General features: G+C 39.2%; 1 protein-coding gene across 1 annotated transcript in view; it reads right to left on the bottom strand.

Moving 5' to 3' along the window:
* The window catches only part of LOC149444940 (VPS35 endosomal protein-sorting factor-like), a gene marked incomplete at its 5' end in the record, with an annotated part of 803,117 nt that extends 782,734 nt beyond the window's left edge, over positions 1-20,383 (bottom strand). Inside the window, one exon of the mRNA XM_089654375.1 lies at positions 20,324-20,383. Coding sequence (XP_089510501.1) covers positions 20,324-20,383 — 60 coding nt within the window. The remainder of the gene's footprint in view (positions 1-20,323) is intronic.
* Positions 20,384-20,909: the final 526 nt, after the last annotated feature.

A 20,909-nucleotide genomic window follows, 5' to 3' on the forward strand; every position in this document is an offset into this window, starting at 1 on the left:
GGAAATTAGACTAGCGCAAATATAATTTTTGTCCAAGAGACACATTTTGATAAGAGGGACACATTTGTGTTCATGTAAAGATATGATGCTCATGCTTATCTAGCTTATAACCTCTGGAAAAAAAGCAGAGCTTGCTATATTGGTTAAAATGGGATCACGGTTTATCTTGACTCCTCCTCAGACCCTCAGGATTGGTGAATTATCCTTAGAGGCAAATGACAAGCTGTGGACATCTCCTTTTGTAACGTATATTCTCCTGTTAGTCAAATGCACTTCTTGTCTCAAGTTTATAATCTGAAAATAAATATTTAGTGATAGGGGAAACTTTAGTTTTCAATGAGGACAGCACTTCCTGAATACCTGAGCTCTCTGGTCCCAGATATCGAAATAGTCCTAGATGTTTAGGCAACTTACTAGGAAACATGAGTTATTCAACGCTTAACAGGTCTCCCACCAAGTCGTTTGGCAATAAATGCATTATGCTCAACCCCATTTAACTCACTCCAGTATGAAATTATTTTTCGTCAATAATTCAACCTTGTGGACGCTGCAAGTCTTCTCTAACTATTTAGTAGTCGGATCACACTTCTATTCTACTAACCTGTTTGTTGTCAGTGAAAGCCTGTCAGTGGCAACTTAACGATTTCTTACTTAACCACTTCAAGTCCGGACACTTTCACCCCCTTCAATTCCAGGCCAATTTTCAGCTTTCAGCGCTATCACAATTTGAAAGACAACTGCGCGGTCATGCAGCAAACTTTATTTTGGTGGTATTTATTCACCACTGGGATTTTTATTTTTTTTTGCTAAATAAAAAAGACCAAAAAGTTTGAAGGAAAAAAAAAAAAAAAAGTGTTTTGCAAATAACTAATCTTTCTTCACAAATCTTGGCCAACATGTATTCAGCTATCATTCTGGTAAAAAATAATAAAAATAAATAACCCAAATTAGTTTATAAAAATGTTTTTAATTGTTTTACATTTTTATATTATGGGTTTTTTTTAATTTTTTTTTATATACTGTCACCCTAGCAGTACAGTGTCACCATAGTGACAGTGTACTACTTGTGGGGGTGATGCATTTTTTTTTTTTACACTAATTGCTTTTACACCTATAAAGGCTGTAAAAGCAATCATTTCTATTTCTCTCTGGCTGCATTCCTGCAGCCATAGAGAAATATTATGAGAGCTGTGATTGGTCACACCTTGTCACATGATACAAGGCTGCTGTGAATAGTCTTGTACCATGTGACCTCTGAGATCATTCACAGATTTCACAAGTAGTAAACAATGATGTAAGGAAGTGACATCTTGTTTACTACTGTTCATGTGATCACTGATTGGCCAATCAGTGATCACATGAATCGGGACCTCACACAGAGGTCCCGTACAGCGATCTGTGTTCCACTGTGTCTGGCGGTTCACGATGCTGCGCTCTCCCGGTGAGCGTGCACAGGAAATGGATGTGGGGGACGTTTAGAAATGTACTCCCGTATTGGCAGTGCTCCCGTCCGGCCTGAAATTTCTGATAAACTCTCTGGGAGCCAAATAAAATGGTAGTGAGAGCCCAATGTATTTACTTATCTACGGCCTTAAAGAAAAATGCTGTGGCGGCTACGCAGTAAGCAGAACATGAACTCCGATCTCTCAAAACACAAGCTACATTCCTCACTCTTGATTGTGGTTGCGAGAAAAAGTTAATGTAATCGCCTCCCACCCACCATATAAGGTAATGACAGGCGGGCGGCAGTTCTCTCGTTCTGGGAAGACGTCATATGACGTCCTCCCACTCTAACTGTGCATGCGCCGCAATCGGTGATGCGCTGTTTCTCTGGGACACAGCGGATTACCGATCACTGTAAAGAGCTGACGTCAGCTCTGTCATGTGATCAGCTTTGTCCAATCACAGCTGATCATATGTAAACAAGGAAATGCCAGTTATTGGCAGACCTCTCCTCCAGCTCACAGCTCGAGAGGAGAGCCGGTAATTGGCATTCCTCAGAGGGGACATCGACACTGATCATCAGTACCCTGATGATCAGTGTAGCCAGATCAGTGCCCATCAATGCAACATACCAGTGCCCATCAGACCACATCAGTGCCACATATCAGTGCTTACCAGTTCCCATCAGTGCCGCCTAACAGTTCCAATTCGTGCCAGTCAATGCCACCTATCTGTGCCCATCAGTGCCACCTATCAGTGCCATGTATGAGTGCCCATCAGTGATGCCTGTCAATGCCTACAAGTCATGCCAGTCAATGCCCAAAAGTAATGCCTGTCAATGCCCAAAAGTGTCACCTATCAGTGCCCATTAATGATGCCTAATTAGCACACACCAGAGAAGGAAACAAATTACTTATTTAAAAATTTTAAAACAAACTAAAGAGAACTTTTTTTTTTCCTTCAAATTCAGTCTTTTTTTAGTTTGTTTAGCAAAAAATAACACCCCAGAAAACTGGCCTGGGCAGGAAGAGGGTAAAAGTGCCCAGTAGGCAAGTGGTTAAGGGCTACCCTTAAAGAGCTATCATTGGGCAGGGTAGAAAAAAACCCTCACTCGTCTCCATCAACTGTATTATGATCAGGAAAATAAGGCACATACGTTGTTAGCTTAAAAGGTTTAAGTGATAGTAAACTAAAACAAGGTTTCCCTGTGTAGGATTATGTTATAATATACCAGTATGCACTGCATACTAGTACATCATAACAGATTTACCCACAAACGGAGCCCTCCAACGTTACACTGTCACAGCTCCCCAGTGTTTCCATCTTCACCTGGTCTTCCTTTCAGGTTTGGAATTTTCGCTGCTTGAATGACTGGGCACCACAGCATGCCATAAATGTGGTCTGAGCTACATATGTGCGGCTCAGATCACATTAAACGCTGACAGCCAGGGGTGAGGTTTATGACAGACGAAACCTCTGGGATCTCTTCTGTTATACAAAAGCCCTGCCTGTCAGTGGATTTTGCATATATTAAGTTTAATACCACTTTAAAGATAAACACGAACATTAGTCCCTCAAGCTATCAAAGATACCTTCAGGAATTTGTAGGCACACCCCCCACATATATTTTAAATATTTAGGGAATATTAAACCACTTTATATAATGATCCTAGCATACCACACCTTCCGGAGACCTTCAGGAATTAATACAACAATATCTAGTAAGTAATGGCATCCCTAAACTATCAGCGTCATCCCTTCTCTCCCTGAATGCTCCTTTTACAGGATAGGAAATCATGCAAACAATCAAAATGCTTGCAAATCATAAAGCTCCGGACCTGGGTGGGCTTCCTTATGAATAGTATAAATCCCAATTCTTTTCCCATACACAACCTCACTATTCAATAGTTTTCTCAAACCTACTGTACTGCTAGACATGCAATGATCCTATGTAACCTTATTAAATTCAGATTAAAAGATTTTTACCAAACTACTTTTGCATCGGTTGAACGAAGTTCTTCCATCCCTGATCCATAAATATCAGATAGGCTCCATGACATTCTGCCAAGTAAGGGACAATACTAGAAGATCTATAGATTTGATTGATGTTGCCAACAGAGAAAAACTCCAAGCTGTGTTGCTGAGCTTGGATGCTGCAAAAGCCTTTGATAGGTTCAGTTGGCCATTCCGGTTTCCCAATCTTGAGTATATGGGCTTTAACCACTTCCATATAGGGCACTTTTACCCCCTTCCTGCCCAGGCCATTTTTCAGGTTTCAGCGCTCTCACACTTTGAATGACAATTGCGTGATCATACAACACTGTACCCACACTAAAAATTGATAATTGTCTTCACACTACTAGAGCTTTCTTTTGGTGGTATGTAATCACCACTGGCGTTTTTATTTTTTGCTAAAATTAACAAAATAAGACAAAACATTTTGAAAAAAAAAAAAAGTTTTTTCTTTATTATAAAAGTTTGCAAATAAATAATTGCTCTTCATAAATTTAGGCCAAGATGTATTCGGCTACATGTCTTTGGTGAAAATAAGCCAAATTAGGATGTATTATTTAGTTTGTAGGAAAGTAATAGAGTTCACAAACTATGGGATATATCTGAAAATTGATCAATCCTGAAGTACTGACGGCCAATCTAATTTCTTGAAGTACAAGAATGTCAGAACAGTACAGATATACCCCAAATGACCACTTTTTGCAAAGTAGATAGTCCGCCGTATTTCATAAGAGGCATGGTAATTTTGTTGAAGTTGTAATTTTTTTGTTATAATTTTTCGCAAAATTAAAAATTAAAAAAATTATTGTCACTATTTTTTTTTTTTTTTTTTTTACATACTGCCACCAGTGCAGTACAGCGTCATCATATAACTGGCATGGTGGTGATCAGGGACACTGACTGGTGACCATACGAAAAAAAAAATTAATATAAAAGATAGTGAGCGCTCTCATAAATATCAGCAGCTAGAACACTTTAGGCAACCATAATGCCTCAAACATTAACAATATAATCTTAAAACAACAGAGTGCAGCGCTTAGTAAGGTGAAGAGTCAATAAGATAATAATCAAGTATCCACAATGATTCACTGTAGAAATACGAATTCCCACGGCCTCCACTCTGTCAAAATAACAGAAATGCGCACTCACCGGAAACGCATGGGTTATGTGCATGTGTGATCATGCATCACAGGCAATGGATACATCAGAGGTTAGGCAGCCAGGCATCTCACGGTGGGTCATCACAGACTCTTTAGTCAGGTCCAGGGGTCCCCTTAAGGTCAGCCAGGTGCTTCATGAAAAAAACCTCCTCTCAGGGTGGCAAAGTGCTTTCTCTGTGGGAATGATAGCTCCAAGCAGGAGCCTGAACTGTATTTCTTATAGCAAAGAATTTCTTATAGCAAAGAATTACTTTGCTATAAGCAAACATTTACCTGAATAACATCGATTCATTCAGGGTTTTTTTTTTTGTGTTTAGCTGGGATTTGGCCATGGCTTATCACATGACACAGCTCGGCTGTGATTGGCCCAGCTTGTGCATGTGATCACTGTGACCATTCACAGCTAGCCACACTTGTATACAATGGATGGCATGAAAGGAAGCCATCCATTGTATACAACTGTCATGTGACCTGCTGTGATTGGTCACAGCAGGTCACATGGTACTGGAAACGGGGCCGGTACACAGATCTGTCATTGGCCGTGTCCAAGGTACACAGCCGGTGACAGATCGCACCGCAGAGCGGCCCAGCGGGCAGACGCACTGCGCATGCCTGAAAGTCTGGCTATGGGCCGGGCGGCAACTGGTTAAGGTACTATTTCTTAGAGAGATTCGTCATCTTTACCCGACCCCGTGGGCTCAGGTTAAAACTCCCTCTTCTACACCTCCTCCCCATTCTCCATTAACAATGGGACAAGGCTCCTATACGGCAAGATTCTAACATTCATGGTATATTGATGCAGGGAAAAGAATTTCAAATTTCACCGACTGCGTAAGAAATCCTTCTTACACCGACCCAACATCAAGTGATACTTTCAAACCGCCACAAAGCTCTTGGCATACAGTGAAAAAGTATTTGCCCTTCGCAATACATTTTTTTTTTTTTTTAAATGTTTGTCACACTTAATTCAGAATATCAAAATAAATTTTAATAGTACACAAAGATAACCCAAGTAAATACAAAATGCAGCTTTTAAATGAGGATTTCGTTTATTTAGAGAAAAAAAGCTGCAAAAAGAGCAATAACTGGTTGTGTAACCCTTCACGGCAACAACTGCAATCAAGTGTTTGCGATAACTGGCAATGAGTCTTTCACATCGCTGTGAAGGAATTTTGGCCCATTCTTGGCAGAATTGTTTAAGTTCAGTGACATTTGAGGGTTTTTGAGCATGAATGGCCTGTTTAAAGTCATGCCACAGCATCTCAATTGGATTTAAGTCCAGAATTTGACTAGGCCTCTCCAAAACTTTTTTTTTGTCATTCAGAGGTGGACTTGCTGGTGTGTTTCAGATCACTGACCTGCTGCATACTTGTGCTTTAGGTCACTTTGCCAAACCAGTTCAAATGAAGCCATTTCTTGATTCATCAGGTCTGGCAGTAATCAGGCCTGGGTGTGGCAAGTGAAATTTAACTCAGCTTTCCAAAAAAGTGGTTAAACACAGTTTATTCATGATTTAACAAGAAGGGGGGGGGGGGTACTTTTTCATGTAGGGCCAGACAGGTTTGAACAGCTTTTTTCTCTTAATAAATGAAATCAGCAAAAAAAAAATATTTATGGAATATTTATCCAGTTATAAGACTTACACCAACAAATCTGAAGCCCTCCCTTTGAACCAATCCTCTATGGAGATTCAATACCTCACCACTAACTTCCCATATGCCTGGTGATCCATCTCATTAAATATTTGGGAGTGAAATTCACCCCTTCATATGAGGCTCTTTATAGGGAAAATTTTTAACCCTTTTCATTCCATACAGATGACTAACGCAACACCATCAGATCTCCTTTTTAGGTTGCCTTAGCAATAGTCATAAAAATGGATAATCTCCCCAAGCTCCTTTATCTTTTTACGAAGTTGCCAGTTCAAGTCCCCATTACACACCTAAAGAAATTTTACATTTTATTTGGGAACAAATGAGACACAAAACAGAATTCTGTCCTCTTTGCCTCTACGAATGATGGTGGCCTGGAGTTACCTAATCTGTTACCATTACCATGACACCCATCTTCAAGCCAATGCCTCTTGGTCAACTTTGCTTACAAATGATAGCTAGATATGGAGAAGCTTTGGTTGGTGCCTGTGCACCCCGACAACCTCTTGTGGAATGTGAACATGGCCATTGAATGCTCCAGCCTTCTCCACACAATGACGTTTTTTCGCACTCTGTGGAGAACGCTTTATTCCAAGTCAGTTAAAAAATTAGCACGCCACATCCTAACAGGGGCACGCTGTTCAGTGGCCATAAACTAGAAGAAACAGGACCCACCCTACCACCCAAATAGAGTTGGCACTATATGCCAGAATTTAGGATGTCGAACTGACAGATCCTTACAGTGCATCTCCATAACACTCTAGACAGACCTAATCAAGTGTAGGAACTCTGGCACACCCAGGAAGATCAGCCGTAGTAAGTCTAAACTACTCTGCATCATTTGTTTTTTCCATGATACTTTGATGGTTGAGGAGGTGAGCTGGATATTCTCTCTGTATTAACCCGTATATTTTCATTTCTTTCCTGCTCTTTGTTGTTATAAGTCATAGTTTCAAGCATTTAAAAGCATCTGCACTGTTTTAAGTGTTTTGCTATGGACATTCTCTTATGTGATACAAATAGTCAATGCTAACTAATGTGGCCTACACTGCTACTTATCTAAAATACATTGTGATGCTGAGGTTGCATTCTCCAGGCAGGAGATCTGGTTTAGGGATTAGAGTCAGGTCCATAAATATTGGGACATCGACACATTTTTGGCTCTATACACCACCACAATGGATTTGAAATGAAACGAACAAGATGTGCTTTAACTGCAGACTGTCAGCTTTATTTTGAGGGTATTTACATCCAAATCAGGTGAATGGTGTAGGAATTACCATATGTGCCTCCCACTTGTTAAGGGACCAAAAGTAATGGGACAGAATAATAATCATAAATCAAACTTTCACTTTTTAATACTTGGTTGCAAATCCTTTGCAGTCAATCACAGCCTGAAGTCTGGAACGCATAGACATCACCAGACGCTGGGTTTCATCCCTGGTGATGCTTTGCCAGGCCTCTACTGCAACTGTTTTCAGCTCCTGCTTGTTCTTGGGGCATTTTCCCTTCAGTTTTGTCTTCAGCAAGTGATATGCATGCTCAATCGGATTCCGGTCAGGTGATTGACTTGGCCATTGCAGAACATTCCACTTCTTTCCCTTAAAAAACGCTTTGGTTGCTTTTGCAGTATGCTTTGGGTCATTGTTCATCTGCACTGTGAAGCGGCGTCCAATGAGTTCTGAAGCATTTGGCTGAATATGACCAGATAATATTGCCCGAAACACTTCAGAATTCACCCTGCTGCTTTTTTCAGCAGTCACATCATCAATAAATACAAGAGAAACAGTTCCATTGGCAGCCATACATGCCCACGCCATGACACTACCACCACTATGCTTCACTGATTAGGTGGTATGCTTAGGATCATGAGCAGTTCCTTTCCTTCTCCATACTCTTCTCTTCCCATCACTCTGGTACAAGTTGATCTTGGTCTCATCTGTCCATAGGATGTTGTTCCAGAACTGTGAAGGCTTTTTTAGATGTCGTTTGGCAAACTCTAATCTGGCCTTCCTGTTTTTGAGGCTCACCAATGGTTTACATCTTGTGGTGAACCCTCTGTATTCACTCTGGTGAAGTCTTCTCTTGATTGTTGACTGACACACATACACCTACCTTCTGGAGAGTGTTCTTGATCTGGCCAACTGTTGTGAAGGGTGTTTTCTTCACCAGGGAAAGAATTCTTCGGTCATCCGCCACAGTTGATTTCCGTGGTCTTCCGGGTCTTTTGGTGTTGCAGAGCTCACCAGTGCGTTCCTTCTTTTTAAGAATGTTCCAAACAGTTGTTTTGGCCATGCCTAATGTTTTTGCTATCTCTCTGATGGGTTTGTTTTGTTTTTTTAGCCTAATGATGGCTTGCTTCACTGATAGTGACAGCTCTTTGGATCTCATCTTGAGAGTTGACAGCAACAGATTACAAATGCAAATAGCACACTTGAAATGAACTCTGGACCTTTTATCTGCTCATTGTAATTGGGATAATGAGGGAATAACACACACCTGGCCATAGAACAGCTGAGAAGCTAATTGTGCCATTACTTTTGGTCCCTTAACAAGTGGGAGGCACAAATGCAAACTGTTGTAATTCCTACACCGTTCACCTGATTTGGATGTAAATACCCTCAAATTAAAGCTGACAGTCTGCAGTTAAAGCACATCTTGTTCGTTTTCATTTCAAATCCATTGTGGTTGTGTATAGAGCCAAAAATGTTAGAATTGTGTCGATGTCCCAATATTTATGGACCTGACTGTATGTTTGCTTAAAAGGATCTACTTCAATATGGAGATTTTCCTTTACTTGTATCTTCTTTTCTTGCCAAGTTACGGAACAGTGTAATTGCAGTTTGTTTAATAAAGTGTTGTATATTTGAAAAAAATGTATAAAAAATAAAAATTATATATTTAAATTTAAAAAAAAAAAAAGTGATCTGATCCTAATCTAAGTCAAACAACACACAATGTGCTTAAGCTGATGACAGAAACCTTTATTTCCTGTCTTTGGATGATGTGTTTAGTAATCACATCGACTTCCTCATAGGTATTCCCTATGCCTATGAGGAAGACGATTGGGTGACGAAACGCATTAGTTTAGATGCAATCGGAAACACCGCGGCAGCCATTTTGGAAATTGGTAGAACCAGCCTATATATGCTTCAGGATCATGTAACTGCAATTTTTATTATTAAATTTAATTTTTAAGCATTGCTGCACTATGGAAGTGTATTTTATATCTTTCATGAACACTGAAAATATATTTAGAATCGGAGAGGAGATTGAGCACTGATTACATATTTTACACTTTGGAAGGGTGTTTTCAAGACATACAGGGTAAGTTGCATGCCTGAAGGGGAGAAGGTTTAAGCACAGTGGATTTGATTGTTACACAGGTGGATCTTCCACCTGTGACCAGTACTGGTCACAGGTGTAATCTTTGGATGTTATGCAAGGTTTAACCACTTCAAGTCCAGACACTTTTACCCCCTTCCTGTCTAGGCCACTTTGAATGACAACTGCGCGGTCATGCAACACTGTACCCATATTAATATTTTTACATTTTTTTTGAGATAAAGCTTTATTTTGGTGGTATTTATTCACTGGGATTTTTATTTTTATTGCTATGTAAATGAAAAAGTCCAAAAATTTGGAAATTTTTCTTATAAAATTTTGCAAATAAATATTTCATCATAAATCTTGGCCAAAATTTATTCTATCTTAGTAAAAAAAAAAAAAAAATTAACCCAAATTAGTTAAAAACCAAAAATTATATTTTTTAAACTTTTTTAATATTATTTATGTTTTTTTTACATACTGTCACCCTAGCAGTACAGTGTCACCATGGTGACACTGTACTACTTGTACGGAGAGAAGATTTTTTTTTTTTTTTTTTTTTTTACACTGATTGCTTTTACACCCATAAAGGCTGTAAAAGCAATCATTTCTCCTCCTCTCTGGCTGCATTCTTGCAGCCACTAAGAACTGTGTGAGCTGTGATTGGCTGTTGTGAATAGCCTTGTACCATGTGACCTCTGTGATCATTCACAGATTTCACACATAGTAAGCAATGATGTCAGAAGTAACATCTTGCTTACTACTCTGCATGTGATCACAGATTGGCCAATCAGTGATCATATGATCGGGACCTCGCACAGAGGTCCCGTACGAGGATTGGCGTTCCACTGTGTCTGGGGGACACAGCGGGCACCGGATCGCGGTGCTGCGTGCTCCCAGACGGGAGGTGGTTAAGGAGTAATGCACATTTTTCACCCTAAGAGGGTAAGAGTATTTACAGGATAAGTGGTGGACACACATATACACACGCACACATATATATACACACACACACACAGTTCCAAATTATTATGCAAATTCTATTTAAGTGTCACAAAGATTAAATATTTAGTTTTTCAGTTTAACTCATGGATGACATTGTGTCTCAGGGATCTTTTGATCATTGAAAACGATCTCGGACACATGTGATAATTAGATTGGCAGGTGAGCTCAATTTAAGAAAAAACTACTAAAAGGAGGGTGTTATTAAGCAGAGCACCATTTTCAAGCAATATGGGGAAGAAAAAGGATCTCTTTGCTGCCGAAAAGAGTGAAAAAGTTCAATGCCTTCGATGAGGTATGAAAACATTAGATATTTCACAAAAACTTAAGCGTGATCATCGCACTATTAAGAGATTTGTGGCCGATTCAGAGCACAGACGGGTTCGTGCAGATAAACGCACATTGAGGAAGATTTCTGCCAGATCCATGCATCGAATCAAGAGAGCAGCTGCTAAAATACCATTACATAGCAGCAAACACATATTTGAAGCTGCTGGTGCCTCTGGAGTCCCACGGACATCAAGGTGTAGAGTCCTCCAGAGTCTTGCAACTGTGCATAAACCTTCTATTCAACACCACTAACCAATGCTCACAAGCAGAAACAGCTGCATTGGGCAGAAAAATACATGAAGACTAATATTCAAACAGTCCTGTTCACTGATGAGTGCCGTGCAACCCTGGATGGTCCAGATGGATGGAGTAGTGGATGGTTGGTGGACGGCCACCCTGTTCCAACAAGGCTGTGACGTCAGTAAGAAGGTGGAGTCATGTTTTGGGCCGGATTTATGGGAACAGAGCTATGCTTTCCGTAATAAAATCATCTTCATGCATGACAATGCACCATCTCATGCTGCAAATAATACATCAATGGCTGCTATGGGGATAAAAAGGAAAGTCATGGTGTGGCCTCCATCCTCCCCTGACCTCAATCCTATTGAGAACCTTTGGAGCATCCTCAAGCAAAAGATCTATGAGGGTGGGAGGCAGTTTACATCCAAACAGCAGCTCTGGGAGGCTATTCTGACATCTTGCAAACAAATTCAAGCAGAAACTGTCCAAAAACTCACAAGATCAATGGATGCAAGACTTATGAAGTGGCTATGAAATAAGGGGTCCGATGTTAAAATGTAACGCGACCTTATAAAATGTTTAAACAGTTAAAATGTTGTTAAAAGTTTGATTAAAATAGCTTTTGATTTCAGTAAATATGCTGTACTGTGCGTGATACTTTTATTTGCACTAACATACAAATTTGAGGACAAGCTTTCGGGGAATGTCCCCTTCTTCAGGTCGAAGCAGTACTGAAACAAAAGGTTTAGCAGAATGTTATAAGAGATGCAGGGGATGGGAAAAAAAAAAACCACAGCTAAGACACAGCAAAAGCAAAGTCTGGGAGGGAGACAACACTAGCAGAGGCAGTCATGCTTGAGCTGATAGTCATAAAACTGTTGGATAATGATTGAGGAATCCCATGTCCAAATTCAGGCCGTTATCTCGTGTCAAATAGAATTATCATTCTTAGTTCAAAAGTTTTTCTTTCCTGAATGGATTTGAAAATTTCTTTAAGAACTAAAACATTGAGATCTTCCATAATGTGGTCTGGTTGTGCGAAATGGTGTCCCACAGGTGTGCAAAGGTCATCTTCTTTATATTCCTTGATGGTATGTCTGTGCAAATTCATCCTTGTTTGCAACTTCTGTCCTGTTTCACCAACATAAGATCCTTTGCTACATTTGTTCAATAAAATTTGAATTGTACTCTTAATAGTTGATAACATGAGAATTATGCTGTTATTTACATCAATTACACAGGTCTGCGACTAAAAAGCTGTTTGATTATTTTCATCTAATTTCCATGTATTTTGGTGTGCTGAAAACGTATAAAATATTCAAAAAACTCCTAGACGTCATGATTTGCCACAAGATGCAAAATGGTTTTCAAATTTTTTTTAATTTTTGGGTTTTTTTTATATTATGAGTTTTTAACCAAATTTAAAGTCCAAATTACTATTAATTAATTCACATAAGCGCATTTAAGATATAAAATGCCAAAAAAAACCTTAAAAAGGGGTTGTCCGAGTTATTTAAAAAAAAATATAGCACTGTAAATCTGATGGTCAGCAATATATACATAAGCTAAGCAAGTTTTAGGGACAAAAAATTCTATTTCCTCATTTCCCTAGTGCTCTTCTGGCCCTTTGTTGTTATTAGCATGTAAACAATCTCTGCCCCTCTCCGTCTGCAAAGGGGGTGAATACAAGTGCTGCTCTGAGTGACATGTCATGGGATAATCCGCAGCATGCTGTATGTGTAAGCCTCAGCCCTGAGTCTGTACTTCTGATGGTAGAAGGGGTTAATCTTTCCTGAAAAATCCAGTGGGTGGGATACCAAATACCCTTGTTTTCTGTGTCTATGGGACAGTCGAGACAGACAAAATCACTGGACCAAGACGAGTTGGCAGCTGAGGGTGCTAACAGTCGGTGAAAAAAATGTCCTCCAAGAAACTTTGGTACCTTCCCATAAAGTTATTCTACCACCTCTCCACATAAAATTGGGATTAATGAAGCAATTCGTAAAATCACTTCCAAGAGATGGAAAATGCTTCAAATACTTGATCACCAAGTTTCCAGGCCTGTCGGAGGCAAAATTGAAGGAAGGTGTGTTCGTTGGACCAGACATTAGAAGGCATATAGTTGATCAAGAGATTGTCAATACCATGACGGATCCTCAAAAAGAAGGGTGGATTGCATTTAAAGAAGTCGTACAGAAATTTTTAGGCAATAACAAAGATCCTCACTACACAAAGATAACACTGTTCAACAGGTAAAAAGTTTTGGGCATAAAATTAGCTAATTTTACATAATTTTGGGGTGCTGAAAACGAAAATGACCCTAAAAAATGTTGATTGGCTCTAGTTTCCATGATATATTCACCCATCTAATGACGTAAGCCATTCAAAATTATGATGCAACTTCAGCTGCATATTGCGCAATTGATACTGGTGACCAATAGAAAATTGCATGTATACTGAGATGATGCAATATTAGCCTTTAATTGCATCACTTCACTGCATAAAAGCTGCAGTATCTGTAGCTGATTGTAGTTCGACAGCGTCTTTACATTTCGTTTTATGCTTATATAGGCTACTCAGTAATGCCTCGAACTTGTGTGAATAAAGCAGATAATTTCTGCTATATCTGCGGTGAAATAACTTTTATCTCACAAAAAAGGAGGATAACAGGAATGATTAAGAAAGCCTACAACTTGTATTTTGGCTGCAAGATAGGAGACCAGGACAAGAGCTGGGCACCACATATATGCTGCAATTCTTGTGGGACGGCACTGGAGCAATAGTTGAATGGAAAAAAGGCATCTATGCCTTTCGCTGTGCCAATGATTTGGAGAGAGCCAACAGATCATGTTAGTAATTGTTACTTTTGTATGGTGCCTCCAATTGTAAAAGGGCTAAATAAGAAGAAAAAGTTATCTGTGCACTATCCAAATATTCCATCGGCAATACGTCCAGTTCCTCATGGAGAGGGGCTACCAATTCCTAAAGCACCAGAATCCTTCGTGGTTGAGTCAAGTGAGGAAGAACCTGAAGCGTGTAGTCACGTGCAGTTGTAAGAGATAGCCCTTTCCTCGAATACAAGAGAAAAGCCAAGAGAAGCAAAACCGACACAAACTGAAGACAAAACTAGTGAGAATCCTAAGTATTAAAATGATTCAACTTAGCTTATGGCTATAATTTTTCTTGGTAAACCTATGCAATATATTATGCCATTTAGGCTTTGTTATGTAGTCAATATCACTTGCTTTATATTTGTGGAAAGACATCTATCTATATAATTATTGTGCATTATGTAGTCATTACGCCTATAGTAGAAAACTTTCCGTTTACAGAAAAACTAGAGCCAATTGACAAATTTCATTGTTATATTTGAACTCAGAATGTGAAATTCATTAAGAAATGGATCCTTTTGTTTCCAAAACTGGCAAAAAATAAAAATTTGTTGAACAGTGTAATCGGACAAATGCTGAAAGCATTCCAAGCTTTAGGTTGCCTGATGAGTTTGAAAGTGCATTTCCTCCAGTCCCACCTTGACTACTTTCCTGAAAATTTGGGAGCAGTGAGTGAGGAACAAGGTGAACGATTCCACCAAGACATTAAAGAGATGGAAAGGAGATAACAGAGAAGATGGAGAATTACAATGATGGCAGACTACTGTTGGATGCTTCAGAGACACATTCCAGATGCTACTCACAAGCGTAAATGCACCAAGAGGAGCCTCATGGGGAAGAAGAATCGAGTTTAGTGTGTGTAGGTGAGCTCATTTCAGTTCAAAAAAGGATTTTCATGAAAAAATTGTAATAAAACTTTAATTTTATAAGTCTATTTCCATTTATTTTGAGGTATTGCCTTATTTAACATAGTTACCTAAATTGTCAGGAAACGTGATGTCCTATGACAAAATGGAGGTCATTTTCGGATACAGCGCACCAAACAACATAAAGATTACGTGGAATAACCAAAACAGCTCTTGAAAAAAATTATTTTAAAGACCTGCGTTACTTCGGTAAATGAAAAAAATATCACTTGCATAATAATTTGGAACAGGGTGTGTATATACACACACACACACACACACACATACACACATATATATATATATATATATATATATATATACACATATATATACACACACACACACATACACCACACACAATATATTATTTTTTTCTTTTTGAGATAAGACCACTTTATTGGAAGATAAAGGAAGAGTTGGATACATTATGTCACACAATGCATTCCTGCCTAAAGAGACTTTGTTGAGAAGATAGGAGGATTGGAGTACAAAGTTGTGCGCTGGTACATACAGTGGGGCAAAAAAGTATTTAGTCAGCCACCAATTGTGCAAGTTCTCCCACTTAAAAAGGTGAGAGAGGCCTGTAATTGGCATCATAGGTAGACCTCAACTATGTCAACAATGACAAAATGAGAAAAAAAATCCAGACAATCACATTGCCTGATTTGGAAAGAATGTATTTGCAAATTATGGTGGAAAATAAGTATTTGGTCACCTACAAACAAGCAAGATTTCTGGCTCTCACAGACCTGTACCTTCTTCTTTAACCATTTGCCGCCCGGCCAATGGCCATTTGGCGGCTTCAAAGGTGTTGCTGCATTCCGGGTGCACACCATTTGGCGTGCTCCCGCACATGCGCAGTTAGCGCTAATGCAGAGCGGCGCAGCAGCGCGATCTGCCACCCGCCGTGAACCTCGGACACGGCCAATGACAGATCCGAGTACCGGCTCCCGTTGCTGGTACCATGTGACCTTCCGTGACCAATCACAGCAGGTCACATGACAGTTGTATACAATGGATGGTTTCATTCATGCCATCCATTGTATACTAGTGCCTAGCTGTGAATGGTCACAGCTAATCACATGCACATGTCATGTGATTAGCTGTGACCAAATCACAGCTAAGCACAAAAAAAAAAAAAAGCTGAATTTATTGATTTCATTCAGGTAAATGCTTGCTTATAGCAAAGTAATTCTTTGCTATAAGCAAATTGTGTAAAAAAAAAAAAATACTGATCACTTCCCCAAAGTAGTACAATGTTACTATGGTAACATTGTACTACTTTGGTCATAGTAAAAAATGAAAAAAAAATCTTAAACAAAATAAAAAAATGTAATAAAAAATTAAAAATAATAAAAAAATTAAAAAAATATATATATATTTTTTTTTTCATACTGTCACCAGTCAGTGTCCCTGTTCACCGCCATGCCAGTTATATGATGACGCTGTACTGCACTGGTGACAGTATGTAAAAAAAAAATAGAGAAAATAATATTTTTAATTTTTTCATTTTACGAAAAATTATGACAAAAAAAATACTTCAAAAAACTTGCCATGCCTCTTATGAAGTACGTCGGACTGTCTACTTTGCAAAAAGGGGTCATTTGGGGGATATCTGTACTGTTCTGACATTCTGGGACCTCAAGAAATTAGATTGGCCATCAGTACTTCAGGATTGATCAATATTCAGATCTATACCATAGTTTGTGAACTCTATAACTTTCCTACAAACTAAATAATACATCCTAATTTGGGTTATTTTCACCAAAGACATGTAGCAGAATACATCTCGGCCTAAATTTATGAAGAACAAGTATTTATTTATAACAGAAACAAAGAAAAATGTGTTTTTTTTCAAAATTTTTGGTCTTTTTTTGTTAATTTAGCAAAAAATAAAAACCCCAGCAGTGATTAAATACCACCAAAAGAAAGCTCTAGTTGTGTGGAGAAAATCATAAAATTTTAGTTTGGGTACAGTGTTGTATGACCGCGCAATTGTCATTCAAAGTGTGAGAGCGCTGAAACCTGAAAAATGGCCTGGGCAGGAAGGTGTAAAATTGCAAGGTATTGAAATGGTTAAGAGGCTCCTCTGTCCTGCACTCATTACCTGTATCAATGGCACCTGTTCGAACTTATCAGTATAAAAGACACCTGTCCACAACCTCAAACAGTCACACTCCAAACTCCACTATAGTGAAGACCAAAGAGTTGTCGAAGGACACCAGAAACAAAATTGTAGACTTGCACCAGGCTGGGAAGACTGAATCTGCAATAGGCAAGCAGCTTGGTGTGAACAAATCAACTGTGGGAGCAATAATTAGAAAATGGAAGACATACAAGACCACTGATAATCTCCCTTGATCTGGGGCTCCACGCAAAATCTCACCCCGTGGGGTCAAAATGATCACAAGAACGATGAGCAAAAATCCCAGGACCACATGGGGGGACCTAGTTAATGACCTGCAGAGAGCTGGGACCAACGTAAGAAAGGCTACCATCAGTAACACACTACGCCGCCAGGGACTCAGATCCTGCAGTACCAGATGTGTCCCCCTGCTTAAGCCAGTACATGTCCGGACCCATCTGAAGTTTGCTAGAGCATTTGGATGATCCAGAAGAGGATTGGGAGAATGTCATATGGTCAGATGAAATCAAAATAGAACTGTTTGGTAGAAACACAACTCGTCGTGTTTGGAGGAGAGAGAATGCTGAGTTGCATCCAAAGAACACCATACCTACTGTGAAGCATGGGGGTGGCAACATCATGCTTTGGGGCTGTTTCTCCGCAAAGGGACCAGGAAGACTGATCCATGTACAGGACAGAATGAATGGGACCATGTATCGTGAGATGTTGAGTGCAAACCTCCTTCCATCAGCAAGGGCATTGAAGATGAAACGTGGCTGGGTATTCCAACATGACAATGATCCCAAACATACCACCCGGGCAATGAAGGAGTGGCTTTGTAAGAAGCATTTCAAGGTCCTGGAGAGGCCTAGCTAGTCTCCAGATCTCAACCCCATAGAAAACCTTTGGAGGGAGTTGAAATTCCGTGTTGCCCAGCGACAGCCCCAAAACATCACTGCTCTAGATGAGATCTGCATGGAGGAATGGGCCAACATACCAGCAACAGTGTGTGCCAACCTTGTAAAGACTTACAGGAAACGTTTGACCTCTGTCATTGCAAACACAGGATATATAACAAAGTATTGAGATGAACTTTTGATATTGACCAAATACTTATTTTCCACCATAATTGGCAAATAAATTCTTACCAAATCAGCAAATGTGATTGTCTGGATTTTTTTTCTCATTTTGTCTCTCATAGTTGAGGTCTACCTATGATGCCAATTACAGGCCTCTCATCTTTTTAAGTGGGAGAACTTGCACAATTGGTGGCTGACTAAAAACTTTTTTGCCCCACTGTATACACAAAGGACTCTCTTACCCAGGGAGGTATTGGATTGTCAGCTGCACTTTCATTTGGATTTGCATTTTGTGCCGCTTATTAAAATTGAATACGGAGTGCAATTAGCTTTCGATGAAGTAAATCAGCTATGGGTTCGCTTACTTTTTCCTCCAGCACTGTGAATGCTTAATGGGCGTGTTAAATAAAGACACAAGAAATTAGAATGGTTTATGTGTTATCAGCATAAGCACATTGTGTTTGTTTATTGGTGTGACTTATATGAGGATCAGATCACATTTTACAGCAACTTACTGCAGGAAACCAAAAAGGGGTTCACATACTTTTTCTTGCACAAGTAGCTGCAGAGTGCACTAAGTGGCAGGGCACAGGTGATGCTTGACCCTTACTTCCCACAACTGAGGGTCATGTTGCACACAACTCTGCAGTTGTACCTGCATATGGGTTCTGTATGCCAAATACAGATACAGAGTGGCAGAGAGTCAAAACAAACCTTTATCGTGTTTCTCCTCAGCTCTGATCTGTCAAATGACAAGCTGAGGGTAAACTTGAAGTCCTTCACCTTAATCCATGTAGGCTGCCACTCTTGACCTAGTGTTCAGATTGCCATTTTTGCCTATGCATAGTCAGGACACCACTGTTTAGGGACTATATTATAATTTAATCCCTCTCCACAATTATTTGCATGTTATGTATTAGAGCCTTGAATTTTAATTTTCATTTACCTTTCATTTCTCACTACTATGATTATATGAATAAATTTTCTTGCCATGTTTAGAATTTGTTTATTTAAAAAATGAGTACTAAATTATTTTGATACATGAAGGAGGGGATGTTAAACGCTTCATTTTCTGCCCTATAGCAGAAATATTCCTACAGGGCGGCAAGGGTTCATAAAATCACGTGATTATGTATCATTGGGTAGGGGGCACGCATGAGGCGCGCGCCCTACCTGCGCCGCCATTCGCGGCTGTCAATCCCTTCCTGCCCAGTGCCATTAGTACAGCGTCAGTGCTTTTTTTTTTCTTTAGCACTGATCACTGTATTGGTGTCACTGGGGATGTCAGTGACATCAAGTCAGTTGCCCCCAGTGTCAGTGCCACATTCCTGCTATAAGTGGCTGATTGCCGCCATTACTAGTAAAACTATATTTTAAAAAAAGCCCAGTATATATATGGCCATTTGCATACACTAACTTTCACGTAAACCATTTAATTTACACGTATTGGGATTTTTTATTTTATTCATAACGATGACATGTAGCACAATACATTTTGGCATAAATTTATGACGAAATTTGATTCTTTTAATTTTTTTACTGGACATGTTTAATGTCAAAAATATTGGGGAGTTTTCTCAATATTAAATCAATCTCTTTTTTTCTATAGTGCAACAAATTAAAAAGGATAGGCGACCGAAAAACACAATTCGTGGGGAAAAAAAAATGACGTAAATTTAATTTGGGTGCAGCGTTGCATGACCGAGCAATTGTCAGTGAAAGTAACGCAGTGCCGTAACGCAAAAAATGGCGTGGTCAAGAAAAGGGGGGGGGGGGAATCCTCGGGAAGGCAAGTGGTTAAATAAGCCATCCCAGGTCTCAAACATGCTAAAAATGCCACTGTGCAAAGCCATAAAAGATGTGGCTTTTGAACCACCAGGCAGCTTATACACTGTTTGCCAACATCCATTTGAAAGAATTCACAGCTTTGCATTACATCTATATTAGTAATTTCCTTCTGTTCATCAATTTTTAAAAAAGATTGCCTGACCATACCTGTGCAAGCATAAGCCTCTGAAGAAAAGATGGAAGAAACCTAGCAACAGGGCTGTACATTAATCAAAGCCATCACCAAGTCCCTGCAGCTCAATTTATGGACAAAAGCTGTACATTATACAATTAAACAATGACAATAAGCATATTAATTATTTTACCTGGTAAAGCTGACCGGCTATCTGTACACATTGACATAATGCGCTCATACACAAGCTTTCCTGCAATAGAATGACATTGGCATAAGACATTTGAAAGACAAATGATAAATACAAAGGGCAAAACATATAAACTCACTTATAAATTACTTATCCTGGAGTACAGTAAAGTACACAAGGACCTGTAGTTCTAGAACATGGGTTATATTGCTAGGGCTTAGAGTATATTCCTATAACCAGACCCACTGCATTCTACTGCCAAAAGGAAGCTGCATCAGAAAGGTAAAATTAAAAATTAGTGAAGCGCTTGTATCACATGAATACAATCATGTATCTCCATATAGTGTAATTATAAATCAAAGTGACCACTATATATAATAAATGTGTGTTGACTCCCTCTAGTGAAAAGAAAAAATAGTGTCAACCAAAATAGCTAAATAACACACATTAGGAAACTAAATATATAGTGCATAAATCAAATATAATGAACAGAATATATATATACGTGAAAACAGAATATTGGCCACATACAATGGTGTCTAAATTATACATAAATGATATATGCCATAGGTGAACAAGACAATATCAA

The sequence above is a fragment of the Staurois parvus genome, unplaced genomic scaffold (genome assembly GCF_062004578.1).
Source record: "Staurois parvus isolate SC_StPar_1 unplaced genomic scaffold, SC_StPar_1.0 ptg000760l, whole genome shotgun sequence".
In the NCBI taxonomy this organism is placed as follows: domain Eukaryota; kingdom Metazoa; phylum Chordata; class Amphibia; order Anura; family Ranidae; genus Staurois; species Staurois parvus.